General features: G+C 42.8%; 1 protein-coding gene across 1 annotated transcript in view; it reads right to left on the bottom strand.

Annotated features, from left to right (window-relative positions):
* LOC310798040 (dual specificity protein kinase CLK4-like) overlaps positions 1-16,098 on the bottom strand; it is a gene marked incomplete at both ends in the record, with an annotated part of 31,040 nt that extends 14,942 nt beyond the window's left edge. Inside the window, 6 exons of the mRNA XM_083660513.1 lie at positions 3,065-3,194; positions 10,431-10,525; positions 12,091-12,257; positions 14,272-14,385; positions 14,648-14,714; positions 15,894-16,098. Coding sequence (XP_083516639.1) covers positions 3,065-3,194; positions 10,431-10,525; positions 12,091-12,257; positions 14,272-14,385; positions 14,648-14,714; positions 15,894-16,098 — 778 coding nt within the window. The remainder of the gene's footprint in view (positions 1-3,064; positions 3,195-10,430; positions 10,526-12,090; positions 12,258-14,271; positions 14,386-14,647; positions 14,715-15,893) is intronic.
* Between the last annotated feature and the right edge of the window lie 261 nt (positions 16,099-16,359).

A 16,359-nucleotide genomic window follows, 5' to 3' on the forward strand; every position in this document is an offset into this window, starting at 1 on the left:
TGGGGTGTGTATAGGCACAAGTGTCCGTTGTAAGTACGCTCCCGTGCACACGGATCTTACCCACCCAAGCCCCTAGGCCTAGTACTATGTATGTGTCGCTCGCAGAGCGGCTCTTGTTTAAAAGGTACAGGCTCATGTCCAGAGCGTGGATAATTGGGATGTGCTTTCAACTCGCCCTGTTGTAAGACACATCCGAGGACTTGCAGGGTGAGTTGAGCACCTAGAGCAGTCGATAAGCAGGTAAACAGCTGATCTCCAGAATATGGACGATGCATTTGAATTCGACGGCCGCCCTATTTATTTGAGCTGGAATAACGTCATATGGATTATAAACTGAGGAGTGGGAGAATGAGAGCTGCTATCTCTACCAATGTGACAGACAGTAAACAGAGCCAGGGGTGAACACGCTGCACCAAGGTAAATACTGTACAGTGTTCATTTTCTCATTGTTTCTATGATATAATAAGGATATGATCCGCTGCGTGTCAGAAAATAAGCTATTTACAGGACGTAAATACACACATTACACATCGCTCGTTCCAGGCCGCTGCACTGTTGATATATATATATATATATATATATATATATATACAGTATATCAACAGTGAAGAGATCGAGCGCACTCCAGGTTGTTAGATTGACTTGTTATTTTATTTAAGTCTCCCCCCGATTTTTGTATCCCCCATTAGTGCTATATGTAAGGGTTAATGCACGACGAGGTGTGCATTATCAGAAATGATTGTACTTGAACCGTCCGAGGCAAAGCCGAGGATGGTTGCTTCCATGGTCACTTGCCAAAGAAACAAAACAAGACCATTAACGTCTGCGGGTCTTTAAAACGTAAATGGCGCGAGGCTGGAGAAGACTGAAAACCATCTGAAGCTTTCAATGTTGGTGTCCAGGTTGTTTTGTACAAGGAAGTCTCTCAGTGTGTTGCTGTTAACTGCCCATTTCGTTGTTTTGTTTGTATTGATCTAATCTTTTTCCTTTCGATTTGATTTGTATCGCTGATACAGACAGCGCGCGCTCTCCCACTCCCAGAGCGCTAGGCTGGCTTGCTGCAAGTTGTCAACTGCAAGTTTGACAGTTGACAGCTGAGAGCCCGGCTTCTGTCAGCTGACCAGAACGAAAATCAGTATTCACCCAGACCATGGTATAATTTTTATTTATTTATTTATCCTGGTTGCTGCTCCACCCTCTGCTGGTCTGGGGAGAGCCGAAACTAGCTCCATGATTCGTCCGAGACATGGGCAGTAGCCAGCTGCTTCTTTTTTACCCGACAGGGAAAGCTTCACCGGTAGGACGTAGCACGTGGGAGGATCACGCTATTCTAATGAGTTCCCCTCCCTCCGAACAGGCGCCCCGAATGACCAGAGGAGGCACCACTTCAGTGACCAGGATATTGCATGTTTTGGGATTAGTCTGGTGTTCATTGGTATGTGATTATTTAGTGATTCGTTTATTTCTTTACTCATTTGCTGATTTGTTTATTAATTTATTTGTTGGGTTATTCTCATTTTTATTTCTGATGTAGGCTAGATGATTAGAAAGTCCGGATGGACAATCTCTCCAGAGTGGATGTGCGTGCGTCCTGGAGTCGACGATACTGCAGCGGCTCACACGCAGCGGGAATTTAATTAAAGGAGAATTTCGTTTTTTTACACCACGGTCCTCATTTCCAGCTTAAGATATGATGTTTTACTCTGCTGGGAGTCCCGACAGCCCACTCCGTTTGCTGTCCGGGTGTCCATCACATAACATCTCCCGCTGCTGTTGTTGTCGATATGTGGCATGATTCCACACGAGCGGTAATGGAATTGAAACGTCCATAATCTTGACATCAGATATCTATAATAATGCCAAGCTGAAAGCTAAGCTAACAACAACACAACAGAGAGCGAGCGAGTCAACTCTGATCTGCCCCGGATGGGCTTACAGTGCTTATGTACTTCTTCTGTGGTTTCTCTTCTTCTACTGTAACCAAACAGAAGCGCTTCTCACTGCATCTTCCCAAGCACATCCGGGGCACCCGGACAGCAAACATCGCGGGCTGTCGGCACTCGGGAGCAGAGGACGGTTAGTTAGATATCTATTTAATGTTCTCATAATCATATTTACAACCATAACGAACCGCGATGTGACCGAAAAAGTGACATTTACAGAGCGTAAGCAGCTTGTCCCGTATGCTCTCGTTATAGCCTGTTTGAGGATGATACTCCGAGCTCAAAATCTTCCATGGGCATCCGAATGAAGCCAAACATATTTCGGTGAGTAAAACATCATATTTTAAGCTGGAAATGAGGACCGTGGTGTAAAAAAACCGAAATTCTCCTTTAACCTTTAGTTACAGTATATAGGGGAGCCTCACTGAGAGCAATGCTCTCTTTTTCAGGAGTGCCCTGTTCACATGACATCCATCATATACATCATATACAGTACATACTTATACATTTACTAGGTTACATTACGATACTACACAACACTGAATATCTTTAGACTGTGGGAGGAAACCACAGCACCCGGAGGTAACCCACACAAACACGGGGAGAACATGCAAACTCCACACAGAAGGACCGGGGCGGAGATTCGAACCCACAACCTTCTTGCTGTGAGGGGATGCGCTAAGTTAAGATGTGCTTCTTGCTCGTCTATGCGCAATGGTCCCGCGATAGTTTGCACACCTACAGACGATAGCATAACGCCAGGATTTAGCGTGGGCACGCCTGCTTCTGGGTCGCCACTCCCACAGCTGCGGAGCTATCTCGGGCGCGAACCTGGCCGCTATCTTGCAGGACGGCGCCGCAGCACCAGATTGCCAGCTGCGCAGGGGAGGGGGGACGATAGAACATGACACGCGCAAGTTGGCTCGCACAAAACGCAAATAGCGTGGGTGCGGAGATAGGGCGGAGGGCCCCACAACTTTAACATAGGAAATGTTGCAAGGTTTTCAAATTAACAGTCGTTTTGTTTCAAATTGACATTGAGATTGTATAAACACGTACAATGCCAATGTTTTATTCTGGCGACAGGGTTGCAAATACAGCAACAGAGTGTGTGTGTGTACCTAGTATGACCTCGGGGGCACGGTAGTGGCGTGTGGACACCAGCGGCTCGTGGTGTTCGTGGTCAAACGTGGCTGTCCCAAAATCCACGACCTTCACATCCAAATGCCTCAGCGTCCGCTCATCCCGTTTCTGTCACACCCACGCACACACACACACACACACACACACACACACGAATAGAGTGTCCCCTTAATAATTATCCAATCGTACAATTAAAAAGAGTAATTTCAAAAATAATTCACAAATGACGTATTAATACATAATTAAAAAGTCGTATTTGGAAAAGGAACTTCAAAAACATCCATTACACAGTGTATTTCAAAATGGAATTATGAATACATCATTTAAAACATCATTTAATACATTGTTTCCTTATTCCTATTCGAAATAACCATTTGGAATTGTATTTGAAGTCACTATATTAAATCCCCGATTCGAAATAACGATTGGAAATGCCATTTACCCATTGCATGACACTTTTGGCCTTAGCCTAGAAAAACTGTGTAAAACAATGCAAATTAGACATGTACTTTAATTTTAAATTTGACATACCTTGTAGGCCCTGGAGAGTCTTAAGCTAATGAATAGAGTGTTCCTTTAATAATGATCTAATCGTACAATTAAAAAGAGTAATTTCAAAAAGAATTCACAAATGACGTATTAATACATTATTAAAAAGTAGTATTTGGAAAAGGAACTTCAAAAACATCCATTAAACAGTGTATTTCAAAACGGAATTACGAATACATCATTTAAAACATCATTTAATACATAATTTCCTTATTCCTATTTGAAATAACCATTTGGAATTGTATTTGAAGTCACTATTTCAAAACCAATTCAAAAAACCGATTGGAAAACCATTTCGTTTTAACATGACACTTTTTTGCTCTTTGTCCCCAGCCAAACAGTGTCAATCGTGAATCCATGGTCCTAATGCAAATGAGCCATGTAACAGGCTCTCTGTTACATGGCTCTCTGATTGGCTAGAGAGCTTTGAGGCGCGAAAGAGCCTGGCTCAGTGGACTGCCTCTTTGTGTTCACACCCAGAGCTATATAGATACAAGAGTTGTGACATGTCCATTCACTCCACTGGACCCGTTTTTTTTTTACCCCACAAAAAGGTCCTGGATTAAGCAGCGCTGTCGAGTTTGAGCTCTCAAAGCTCTCTAGCCAATCAGAGAGCCTGTTACATGCAGTGGTGTAGTGGTTTCGGCCGGAAGTGGGCGGATATTCGACCAATTTCTTGTTGTTGTTCCTCCCCAAATTTACAGAATAGCTTCAGCCATCAGCTTCATCTTGCTTCTTCGGTCGCTATTCTGTCTCCTGAAGATTTGTTTGCCGACGGGGAGAAAGCCCCACGTGATAGCCACCCGTCAATCTCTCTCTCTCTCTCTCTCTCTCTCTCTGCTCAATGCTGTAACACCATTTTATTTTGAAATTCAGTTGACTTTGCCATTTCCCACGGATATTGTCGCGTTTTTCTTTCCTGGCTTGACAGAAAAAGTCTGCCTTCACGCGCCTTGTCGGCTTGAAAATAGAACTCATGTAAAAATCGGCGCAGCTCAGGCGAGGCGTGGGTACACAGAAGGTTCACGTTGAGGCGCCCTGTGTACACAGCCTCATTGACTAAAAAGGACGCCTTTAACACATTGAATGCCAGCCATGTTTTCATTCCTGTAGGTAAGTTGTGCCAGGGGTGTTTTTGACGATTCTGGCTCATTTTAGAAACAGCCGAGGATTCTTTTCTGTTAAGAATTCATGAACACCAATCATCTAAAAATAACTAATAGAATGTGTGCTTTCTCTGTCTAAAAGAGTTAGTTTGCAGAGTTAGTAGTTATGTAGATATTAGCCGTTGAGTACAGCATGGTTTCAGCGTCTGGAAATTTATTCAGAGATAAATGGCTTTTTGTGAAACAGTCACTTTAACCATTCATTTTTGGCATCAGTAAGACCGTCAGACATTCTAAACAATAGTTTTGAACAGTAATTTCCTCCATAACAACAGGAAACACCCCTCTCATTCAAACTCCTCCCTCCGTGTGTCTTCTCCTCCTTCCTCCTGGCTGTACAGCGGGCGTGTCAGAAGCGCTTTTGCTGCTGCCTGCCTGTGTGCCTGCCTGCCTGCTTGCCTGCGTGCAGACGCTCCTTGTGCGAGTCAAGATGGGCCGGGGAATGCGTGGGCGATGGGCAGATGTTGATTCTGGCCTTTCTGAGGTGTTTCAAAGTGTGTTTCACCTATGATCTATTTTGCAAATCGCTCTCCGCTCTCTGTGTGCTGCTGCCGGTGCGCGGCCGCTCTCAGGCAAGACAAGTCTTGAATGGATTTACTGTAAAATCGCCACGGCATTTCCTTGAACGGCTTGGTCCCGCGGCAGTTTTTTCTTTGATTTCGGTCGTCTGGGGGAGCACTGTCAACACTTAGTGGGTCGGTAAAATAGATTATACACATTATCTTGCTCCAATAGTGATCTCGAAGATGTAAAAGTTGTTGATTGATGTACCACCGTCAAAAAAAAAAAAATGTTTATGTAAGACGAGTAAACTCGGCTCTGGCACTTAAGCGTTGGATTATGTAAGACGAATTATTTCGGCTATGGCACTTAAGGTGTTAAAAGCGTGGGTAAAGGCAATGCTTGGGTGCTGTGTGTGGACGTAGGGTAACACACAGAGCGCACAGGGTGAATTTTATGAATGGAAATTGAAAACGATACGTATCATAGCGCATTTCCCAGTGCGCCAACGCAAATCTGAGTAATTTCGCAGTGTGTAGATTGCGTCTACCTGCGTTGCACGTAGACTACACCACTGGTTACATGGCTCATTTGCATTAGGGGGCTCAATTCACGATTGACACTGTTTGGCTGGGGACAAAGAGCAAAAAAGTGTCATGTTAAAACGAAATGGTTTTCCAAACGGTTTTTTGAATTGGTTTTGAAATAGTGACTTCAAATACAATTCCAAATGGTTATTTCGAATAGGAATAAGGAAATTATGTATTAAATGATGTTTTAAATGATGTATTCGTAATTCCATTTTGAAATACACTGTTTAAATTATGTTTTAAATGATGTATTCATAATTCCATTTTGAAATACACTGTTTAATGGATGTTTTTGAAGTTCCTTTTCCAAATACGACTTTTTAATGATGTATTAATACGTCATTTGTGAATTCTTTTTGAAATTACTCTTTTTAATTGTACGATTAGATAATTATTAAAGGAACACTCTATTCATTAGCTTAAGACTCTCCATGGCCTACAAGGTATGTCAAATTTAAAATTAACCCTTGTACCCCGCTAACCCGCTAACCAGGGCCGTAGCCAGGGTTCTGAAATAGGGGAGGTCCAGCAAGGGGAGGCGGATTCAAATTTTTTTTTCCCCTTTTTAAGCCATATGTGTGTCACTCACTGTCTGTCGTTCACTCGCTCACTGTCTCGCAGCTCGCTCACCTTCAATTATCTCGCCAGGCAGACAGACAGTCATCACTCACCACCATGCTGCTGCTCTCTCAGAATCAAGTTACCGCGGACGCGGCGTCAGATGACTTCCTGCCTGACCTGCCTTTCGTTTCAAAATAAAAGCGATCCCGTGTTTTTCATGCTTTTCCTGTTTTCCATGCAGATTGTTTTATTTTTTTACAATCTTCGTTCTCAGGACACTCTACAATTTTCTGTTCCCAAAGTCCGAACTGAATTGGGGAAGAAAGCTTTTAGGTTCTCTGCACCCACCGCATGGAACAGTCTGCAGTCTGATCTTAAACTTAATAGCTTAGTAACCTTAAATGGTTTTAAGGCTATGGTAAAATCTCTTGAGAACAGGCTGTCTGTATGCAAATGTTTTATTTGATCATTTTAATGTTTTTCAATTGTATGTGTTTATGTGTTTGTTTGTTGTAACTTTGTGTTGCTGCTGTTTCTTGGCCAGGTCTCTCTTGTAAAAGAGATCTTTGATCCCAATGGGACAAACCTGGTTAAATAAAGGCTAAAAAAAAAAAAAAAAAAAAAAAAAAAAAAATGAAATATTAAAAAAATCTCTGAAATATTAGGGGAGGTCCGGACCTCCCCGTCCTCATAGCTAGCTACGGCCCTGCCGCTAACCCTTAACCGTCCACTGGTCCCTTGACAGGGACCTTGATATTAGTTCTTATTTTTGATAGTCTTAATTAATTATTTTTTTTATTTTTTATTGATTCTTATCCATTGGTAACTTCATCTCTCATACCTCATATCAACATTTCATGCTTACTCAGAATTTTAACCCCTCGAATGCCAGTTTACTGTACTTACTGTACAATACCATTTTCAGTTGAAAACACAAAATATGATTTTTTTTCCCTTCCCATGAATGCCACCTGGTGGCGGGGTGGTGGGATTATCATAGCTGTGGATTGGTCACATTTTTCGCGGAGGAAGTACTTTATTCCAGCTTCCATCTTTTGAGAATTGCAAATTAGCATTTTTTTAACTTTCATGGATCTTGATATTAGTACTTGTTTTTTATATTTATAAGTAAGTATTTTCTTATTTTTTATCGATCCATATCCGTTCCTGATTCCATTCCTCCTACCTCATAATATGAGTACGTAAAATACGCATATTATGCGTAGTTGAACATCCGGCTCAAAACACACGCTTGAACGACACCATTTAGGCCATGAGCGAGGGAGCTCAGAGCTGGCCTCCACGGATGACGCTCTGACCGCCTCTGCCGCCCAAGACGCTCCTTCGTGGGCATCGGATGTTACTGTGCCTCGCTGCGCCTCGCTGCTTTTGCGTGTCTCAAAGCGGAAGTCATGGAAAGCTCTTAGAACAGCATGGATCACGACAAGATTAGACATCTAGAGTCAATTTTCGACGCTGATTCCAGAAATGCTCGTCACAAGTCTCTACAACGAACGGGCGCGGAGATACGATGTAGTTTCAAATAAGGTAAGTTTTACAAAAAAAACATGAAACTGCCCATTTTCGACTTCGAGCTAGTTTTCACAAAAAACACAAACGAGCTTCATCCTATGGAATCAAATAAGGGCCAAGCTTCAAATCATTAGTTTGCACCGGAAAATCCGCGTTCCCAGGTCATGTGACCATGTTTCCATGACGATCACTGTAGGGTATATTTCATGTAAATCTGCATGCAATTGGTTGCTGTGCCTACACTGGGCAAATAGGGGGGGGGGGGGGGCAAACACAATAGAAACTACAAATTTGATGTCTTCACTCGAGCTGAGAGATGTAAGATCAGAAAAATAATTATTTTGGGGGAAAGTAGCTGGGGGTCGATTTTTTTTTTTTTTTTTTTTGCAAAATTAACATTGAAATCAATGGGAAAACTATGCAATGGATTTTGAAGCCTTGTAACTCCACAAAATGTTCAATCAACCCCAAGGTTAGATATTAAGGTCAAATTTCAAGGTATTTGGTCCAGGATGCCCGCTGAAAAAAATGAAATACATTAATTTTGTAAGAATTTCCTGGAGGTCTCAAAAAGGCGGTTATAATGAATTCAATTGTCGTGTAGGGGGACCTTAATGGACAATTGAGTTGTACTTGATTTTCTGGATGCCAGGACGATGTTTTTCTAGTTCTGGCAACGTGAATTACCATAATAAACCATAAAAAAAACCTGTGCTGAATTTCAGACCTTTCGCTCCAGGATTTTCCAAATTTAACTTACGCGATTATTGCTTCGATCCCCCTAGGGGGACCAGCGGGGTATATTAAAGTACATGTCTAATTTGCATTGTTTTACACAGTTTTTCTAGGCTAAGGCCAAAAGTGTCATGCAATGGGTAAATGGCATTTCCAATCGTTATTTCGAATTGGGGATTTAATATAGTGACTTCAAATACAATTCCAAATGGTTATTTCGAATAGGAATAAGGAAACGATGTATTAAATGATGTTTTAAATGATGTATTTGTAATTCCATTTTGAAATACACTGTTTAATGGATGTTTTTGAAGTTCCTTTTCCAAATACGACTTTTTAATTATGTATTAATACGTCATTTGTGAATCCTTTTTGAAATTACTCTTTTTAATTGTACGATTGGATAATTATTAAGGGGACACTCTATTCATTAGCGCAAGACTCTCCTGGTCCTCCATAACCATGTACTGTATGGAATTATATACCTATCTTTAATCAGGAGCGCGGTCTAGCATTTTGAGAGGATCATTTCAATGGATAATTTCATTGGTCAACATTATACCTGGCATTCTTATTGGTTGGGGATTTCTGACAGTGTCTTGCACAAAAAATCCAAGAGGTGCTATTTAAGTGTGAGTGCATGACATCTGTCCAAGTATAGTTTTGTATAAGTACAGTGTGAGCATACAGTTTGAGGACAACCAGAGCAAATCCAAACACATGCGGGGGCTATTTGAGTCTGAGGGCGGGGTTACTTATGGCTCATTTCCACCACATATTACAGCACAGTACGGCTCTACTTTATATAGACTTTGCTTCCACAGCAAGTTTACTTGCCTCCGCCCACACCTGGTCGTCATAGCGACCGCATATCTGCCCTCCGCCCATAGCCCAAGTAGGCTATAACGTATAACGTTAAAATTAAATCCATACAACTGGTTATGAAATACTGGTGCCTCTATATGACCTACACAGGCAATGAGACCATCGGCCAGGAGAATGGATATCAATTTGTTGTTATTTACATGCATGCGCATGTAAGAAGGGAAGAAGGGAAGAAGAAGGGGAGAAGGGAAGCCACTACCCCGGCGGCTACTCACCAGGAAAGGCCGCTGCTTTGCTAAACCCCCGCCTCCGGCCTAGCGGAGCTGACGTAACACACAACTACAAGTGGTTCCCGAGCAGCTGACTTTTTCTCTCCCAAAACAATTGAAAACCATGTCATGTTAAGGCTGAGCAAGGAGATCAATTTTATTTCACCACAGCCGAAGGTAGCAACACAAAAAACTGTTGGAAATAACAGAAGAGAAGGTAAGCTCCACTAAACTGGTATTCAGCATTGACAGTAGATACAGTAAACACGATTCTGCCTGACCAATCAGTCGTCTGCAGTGTTTTCACGTCACCGTATGCTACCGGCTGGAACCTCAACAAAGCAGGGACCTAAACTAGCATGACTCAACCCCGACTCAACCCGGGCTGTCCAGGTTTTTGATCGGTGGAATGAGACAAAAAAGCGAGTCCAGCTGGGCGGGTCCGCACTAATACCAGCGGTGGAAATGGACCATTACAAAATCTGAAATCTATCAATCATGCTTTCAAATTGCTAGAGCGCACTCCTGATTAGAGACTAGAGGACTTGAAAGACTAGAGGACTTGAAACACTAGAGACTAGAGGACTTGAGATGAGGTGTTTCGTGGCATGTTACCGTATTGGTGTTGTGCTGCAGGTCACAGTCTGAGCAGACAAACAGGATGTTCTCTGGCTTCAGGTCTGTGTGGGTCACCTGGTTACGATGCAGGACTGAACACACATACACACACAAGTCTGGTGACGTCAACAGTAGGATAAGGTTGTATAGAGACCCTAAAGGGCAGGACATACTCCATGCTCGCTTCCAACCACGAGGGCCGTGCGGCCAATATGACATCATCGCGGTGGGAGCGAGGCCGTAAGGGCATGCCACCAGATTTTTCTAGCAGCGCTCCGCTCCACTTTGCAGGGAGAGACAGGAAGATAAATTAAATGAAGAAGTACACTGAGCCATGTTTTGACCATGTTTTTCTGTTTGTTTTTAGTCATTTCAAGTAATGGGCTGTGTTGAGAGAGAGATCTAGACCTATTTACATTAAATAAAAACAAGATTGGCGATTCTATTCATGTGCTGATACGATCATTTGAGAGTGAAACAGCAGTCTACTGAATATAATGGGCCATTCACTGTACTATGTAAACAGCGGTGCTCTGAGCAGCACTCTGAGTATGAACACCTTGGCCCGAGGCCCCGAGCGCAGAGTGCGCTCCCGGTTTGCGGAGCTCCGCCTCGCACTGCCTTCCTGGAGTATGTCCTAAGCTTAAGGGCTAATGTACACCGCCTCCGGAACAGATGGGGTAGGCCTACGGCTCCGGTATGGCTGGGAACAGACCTACACTCACTCATGTAATCTGTCAGACGTATGTGGTATCCGAGAAAAATAGAACAAGTGCGTAATTCTTTCGTATCGCATGTATCGCCCATCAATTAACATGTGCGAGAGTCGATCCGGCAACGCAGCCATAACGCATCTGGTGTACATTACCTGTAACGGGGTGATCACACAGAGTAACGTCACTAGAAAGGTGTCACTACCAAAACCATTGTTTCACCCCCCCCTTTTTTTTTAACATACAAGGGTGGGCAACTGGCCGCCCACGGGCCGCATGAGGCCCCCTGACCTCACTCAGTGTGAAATACAAGGCACACGTTTTTGGTTATGTTAGGTTCTGAGGACATGAGAGGGATTGCAGCGACAACGTCATCTAAATTAATTGACGTGTGCTCTCTTTCTCTCAATCCCTCCCTCTCGCCGGCGCGCAGAAAGGACTTCAAAGGGATTGCAGCGACAACCTAATTGACGTGATAAAAACATTGGCTGTCTATAGTCAACAGCGAGAGACTAATCATTGTTCAATTCCATTTAAATTGTGCCATGAATTACATTATGATGTTTTTCAATTTAAAAGATAATTTTGTAAATCAAGAACCCATTATGATTGTAATTACATTCTGTCATCAACTCAGTGACCGAGACGTCATTCAACCCCTATAATGTGTATGAAGAATAGAATGTTTATGTTTAGAATGTGTATGTTGTCAAGTTAAAACGGTCTATATATATATATATATATATATATATATATATATATATATATATATATATATATATATATATATATATATATATAAATAAATACAGAAAATAAATGGGAAAAGATGATATTGTAAATATTAAGGAAAACCTCTCAGGCTGATGTCATGACTATATCTCCTGCCTGAAGGCGATATCATAACATCCAGTATCACAAGTAAGAGAGAGGGTGCTGCTCACAGCAGACAGCTCTGAAGGTCTGGAAGGCGATGCATCTGATCTGCTCCACGCTGAATGGCTGGAAGTGGTTCAGTCTGAGGAAGTCAAAGGTGCTGAGGCCCAGGAGTTCGAACACAAGGCAGATGTGACCGTGGTGATCGAACCAGTCCAGCATCCGCACACAGGCGCTGAGGAGATAGAACCATTTAAAACCGCAGCATGTCCCATATTTGTGTTTGTGAATATTTGATATTAACAACAATCAAAACCAACATGAGTTAATCGTCGGAGAGACTCAGTGTACGTAATGTTCAGCCAAACCTATACATTAAGCTACATAAAAAACATTCACAAACGTTTCTAACCATGACCAAACCCTAACCCTAACCTTAACCAAGTTGTTTTACTTGCCTAACCATAATGGTAACGACCAACGTTTTGGACGTAATTCACCTCTTCATCTGGGTTTGGCTGCCCAGCAAATACATTGAGTAGTCTCTCCCATTGTCTGATACTTAAGCCTACTTCTTCTCTCTCACTTTTCATTTGTATTTTGAAATGGCTGACAAACCCTCAGGCAAGTCTTCAAAACAGACTAGAACAGCTTACTAGAAAAATAGGACATCAAGTCAAAAATGTAAAAATAAAACCCATGTTGATCGACTTACTTTGCACATAGTTTTGTCTGTCATACACAGCTCAAAATGAATGACATTGTAGATGTAAGGATCTTACTAAAGTTCCAAACTGACAAAGTAGATGTTCTTCCTAAAGGCTAGATAAGTTGAGTTCTGCTACTGTGAGTGCTGCTTGATGAACTTCAACGACAAAATAGCCAACGTTATTCTGGCGATCTGTCGCTGCGTGCATTTGGAAACAAATGCTCCTGGTGTGGCAGATGGCAGAGCATCTTCACAGAAAGTGTACGTCTACAACATTAGCAAAGCATTAGCATTGTGGTCGTAATGTGAGATAACTGAGGCAGGTATAAGATTAGTAGTTAGTGTACTAAAGGCTGAAACATACTTCTGCGTCCGCCTCGATTTGGAGCCTTGCCGGCGGCAGCTAGTCCCATATACTCGAACGTCAGATTGACGATGGGTTGCGGGGGAGTCCCCAGCAAAATGAGTAAATTGTGTGATTTCACTAGAATTTCAATGACTAGAAGTTAGCCCAGGTATAGAATGTAGTGCATATACTTAATAGCTTTCACTCTGTCCTGTTATCTCCCCATCTACATTATATTACACTTGCGCTGTTCTCATCAGCTGCGTTGAGTCTTCGAGGAGCTGCACGCCAGCTGTGCCGACAGGCTCGCTAGCCACGACGCACCTCTCGGCGCATTCGGCGCAGGCTTTGACGCAGAAGTATGTTTTCCGCTGGGTTGGCCACACTGATCCGTCAGAAAATGGACAGAACGGATAGACGGATAGATTTATGTCCGTTGCATGTACAAGTAACCTACTTGTACAGCAGGTGGCGGTAAGCACCTTGAAGGTGTCAGCGACCCGCCTATAAACCGAGAGAAGAAGAAAGCTGGCGTCAGCTAGCTGTTAGCTCTGTGCGCTACGTTACTTATGTGGCAATAAAATGCCACCGAATGACCAGATTAGATGGTGAAATCAGACGGTGACACTGACTATCACGTTGTACAACAGCGGGATGGTGTACACAGCATTAATTATAGCCTCCTTCAGTGCCTCGGCCGCCATCTTCTTTGAAAAGTTGAAACAAATCTCGGAACGGACAGTGACTATCCGACCATCCGATACGTCCATCCAGAAAAAGTTCATCCCTCTTCAACTTTCTGTCCATCAAAACGTATGCAAATTTTCTGGATACGTACGCTTCTGAGTACTCCACGGACAGTCAGACAGCTGTCATTGAAAATGAATGGAAGTGAACAGAGAAATGAACGCACACGGATAGACACCACGGATCAGTGTGGCCAAGGCCTAAGGTAAGCAAGCAATGGTAAACATGTTGTCCCCCCACCACCAGTGATGCAGTTCCACCCTTGGGTCAGTCAGTGATTCTTGCTTTTGGTGGGGGCCATAGGTACATAGTTAAATAAGTACATGTAAGTAGCAGGGAGGTAGACAAGTAAATAATTAGGTACATATGTACATGTATGTATGCATCCATGTGTCTGTGTTGGATAGATAGATTTATCTTTGATCATTTCACCAGGACAGGACTCACAATCTGTTGTCGTCGTCCAGACTATTGATCTCCTCCAGCACAGCGATCTCAGAGCGGGCTGCTTCACAGAAACGCTCGCCGCTCTTCACTATCTTCACAGCTACATGCTCAGCACTGCTCAACACACACAGAGAAACATGTACACACACACACACACACACACACACACACACACACACACACACACACTCGCATGCACACACATTTAATTTCAAAAAGTGATTAGTTGGGGACCTACAGTGGACAGGGATATCAAGCCCTGTTCTGCTGACTCACTATTCTAGTGAAACAAGAGAAATGTCTGTATGTTCGTCATATTGGAAGACTGGAAAACCAAGCAATCACCAAGAAGCTCAGTGTTACTCATAACACTTACTTGTCTCTATCAATACACTCCACCACCTTCCCAAAAGATCCTTCACCCATAGTAGATAACACTTCATCTGGGAGAGGGAGAGAGACACACAGAGAGAGAGACAGACAGAGAGAGACAGACAGAGACAGACAGACAGACAGACAGACAGACAGACAGACAGACAGACAGACAGAGACACAGAGAGCGACAGCAGTGATCAGACACTAGCCTAGATGTATAGCCTCGTATTCTTACAATTAAACCTCATTTACTTATTACACCCGACTGGTTGTTTTTCAGATGTGATCTAGCTAAAGATCTAACTAAACAAGTCAGATCCACTATAAATGTTTTTCAGGAGATGCTGTGATGTAGCCACAAGAAAGGTGCATTATAATGTTTTTCAGGAGATGGTGCTGTGATAGCTAATCAAGAAAGATGCATTATAAATGGTTTTTCAGGAGATGTGTGCTGCAGCTAGCTAGGTTCTAAACAAGAAATATGGTTCAAATGTTTGCAGTAGTTTTCCTTTCATGCTGCACTACAATGTTACAATGCTGTGAGTTCCTTCAGGTTAAAGGGATATGCCAACTTTTTGGCATTTGTAAAGGGTCAGAACTCAGTTTTCCCTGGTTATATTTATAATAGCCTATATGGATTAAGGAATTATACAGAGGAAGGTTCTCAGTTAGTCCTTAAACTGAGTGGTACCCCTGTCTGTAAAGGCATTTCCTGAAGGAAAAGCATTATTTCAATGGTAAAAGCATTATCATAATTCATCATTTCATCTCTGTATGATTCATAATTCCATATTGCTTTATTAGAGTGGCAATAATGCAACATTGTTTAGTTCTCGGTGTGTGGATTACTACGAAAATGACGTTTCACGTAACTATGGATTATTATTTCATGGTGAGTACCTGAGTCACAACATGTACATAAGGCTATTTGGAGCGGTTAGAAATGTGTTTCTGGTGACTTTGAACAGTTGTACCATTTCCTCCAATTCATTGGCGATACTAACTAAATGGACGACTGTAGCTCACTGTATACTGCTCCATGCAGTATACAGTGGTGGTAAAGGCATTGTGTATCTTCTTGGTTATGTATGGGCGATATGGCAAATGGGCGAAACTCCCAAAAAGTTGGCGTATGCCTTTAACTGAGCTGACTCTTTGGAGTAGAGACTATAGGGCTAAAGGCAAGACGGTTGACTGTGTCACAGACAGAACAGAGAAAAAACAAAGGTTGGGGTTGAGTAGCCTACATCTCTCCTTCAGCACGAGGCCGGTGTGATAGACCAGGTGGTCCTCTTCATCATCCTCACAGCTCTTCCTCTTTTCCCTGACACTCTGTACTCCATCATCATCATCATCATCACAATTGAAGCAGGAGTGAGCGTCATCAGGGGTTAAGTGTCGTAGTGGAGCATATGGGTTGTTGGGCAGCACATTGTGATTGGCAGAGGGCATCGGTGAAGTTGTTTTCAAATGCACCCCGAAGAGAGACACAAGATCTGATCAGGTACATCCCAAACTATGAAAGACCAAAGAGGCCTACATCTTATTGCAATGGTTGACTTTTGAACTTATGCCACACTTCGGCCTAATCCCAATACGCCCCATGCCCCTATCACTTGGTCCTGCGCGCGTTCATGATGTTATAGGGTGCCTCGATTCTTGTTGGGATAGAGGATGACTAGGGTGAAGTTATTCTGGAGCCATTTCCACCGC

This window comes from Poromitra crassiceps (genome assembly GCF_964638095.1).
Source record: "Poromitra crassiceps genome assembly, chromosome: 1".
NCBI classification, from domain to species: domain Eukaryota; kingdom Metazoa; phylum Chordata; class Actinopteri; order Beryciformes; family Melamphaidae; genus Poromitra; species Poromitra crassiceps.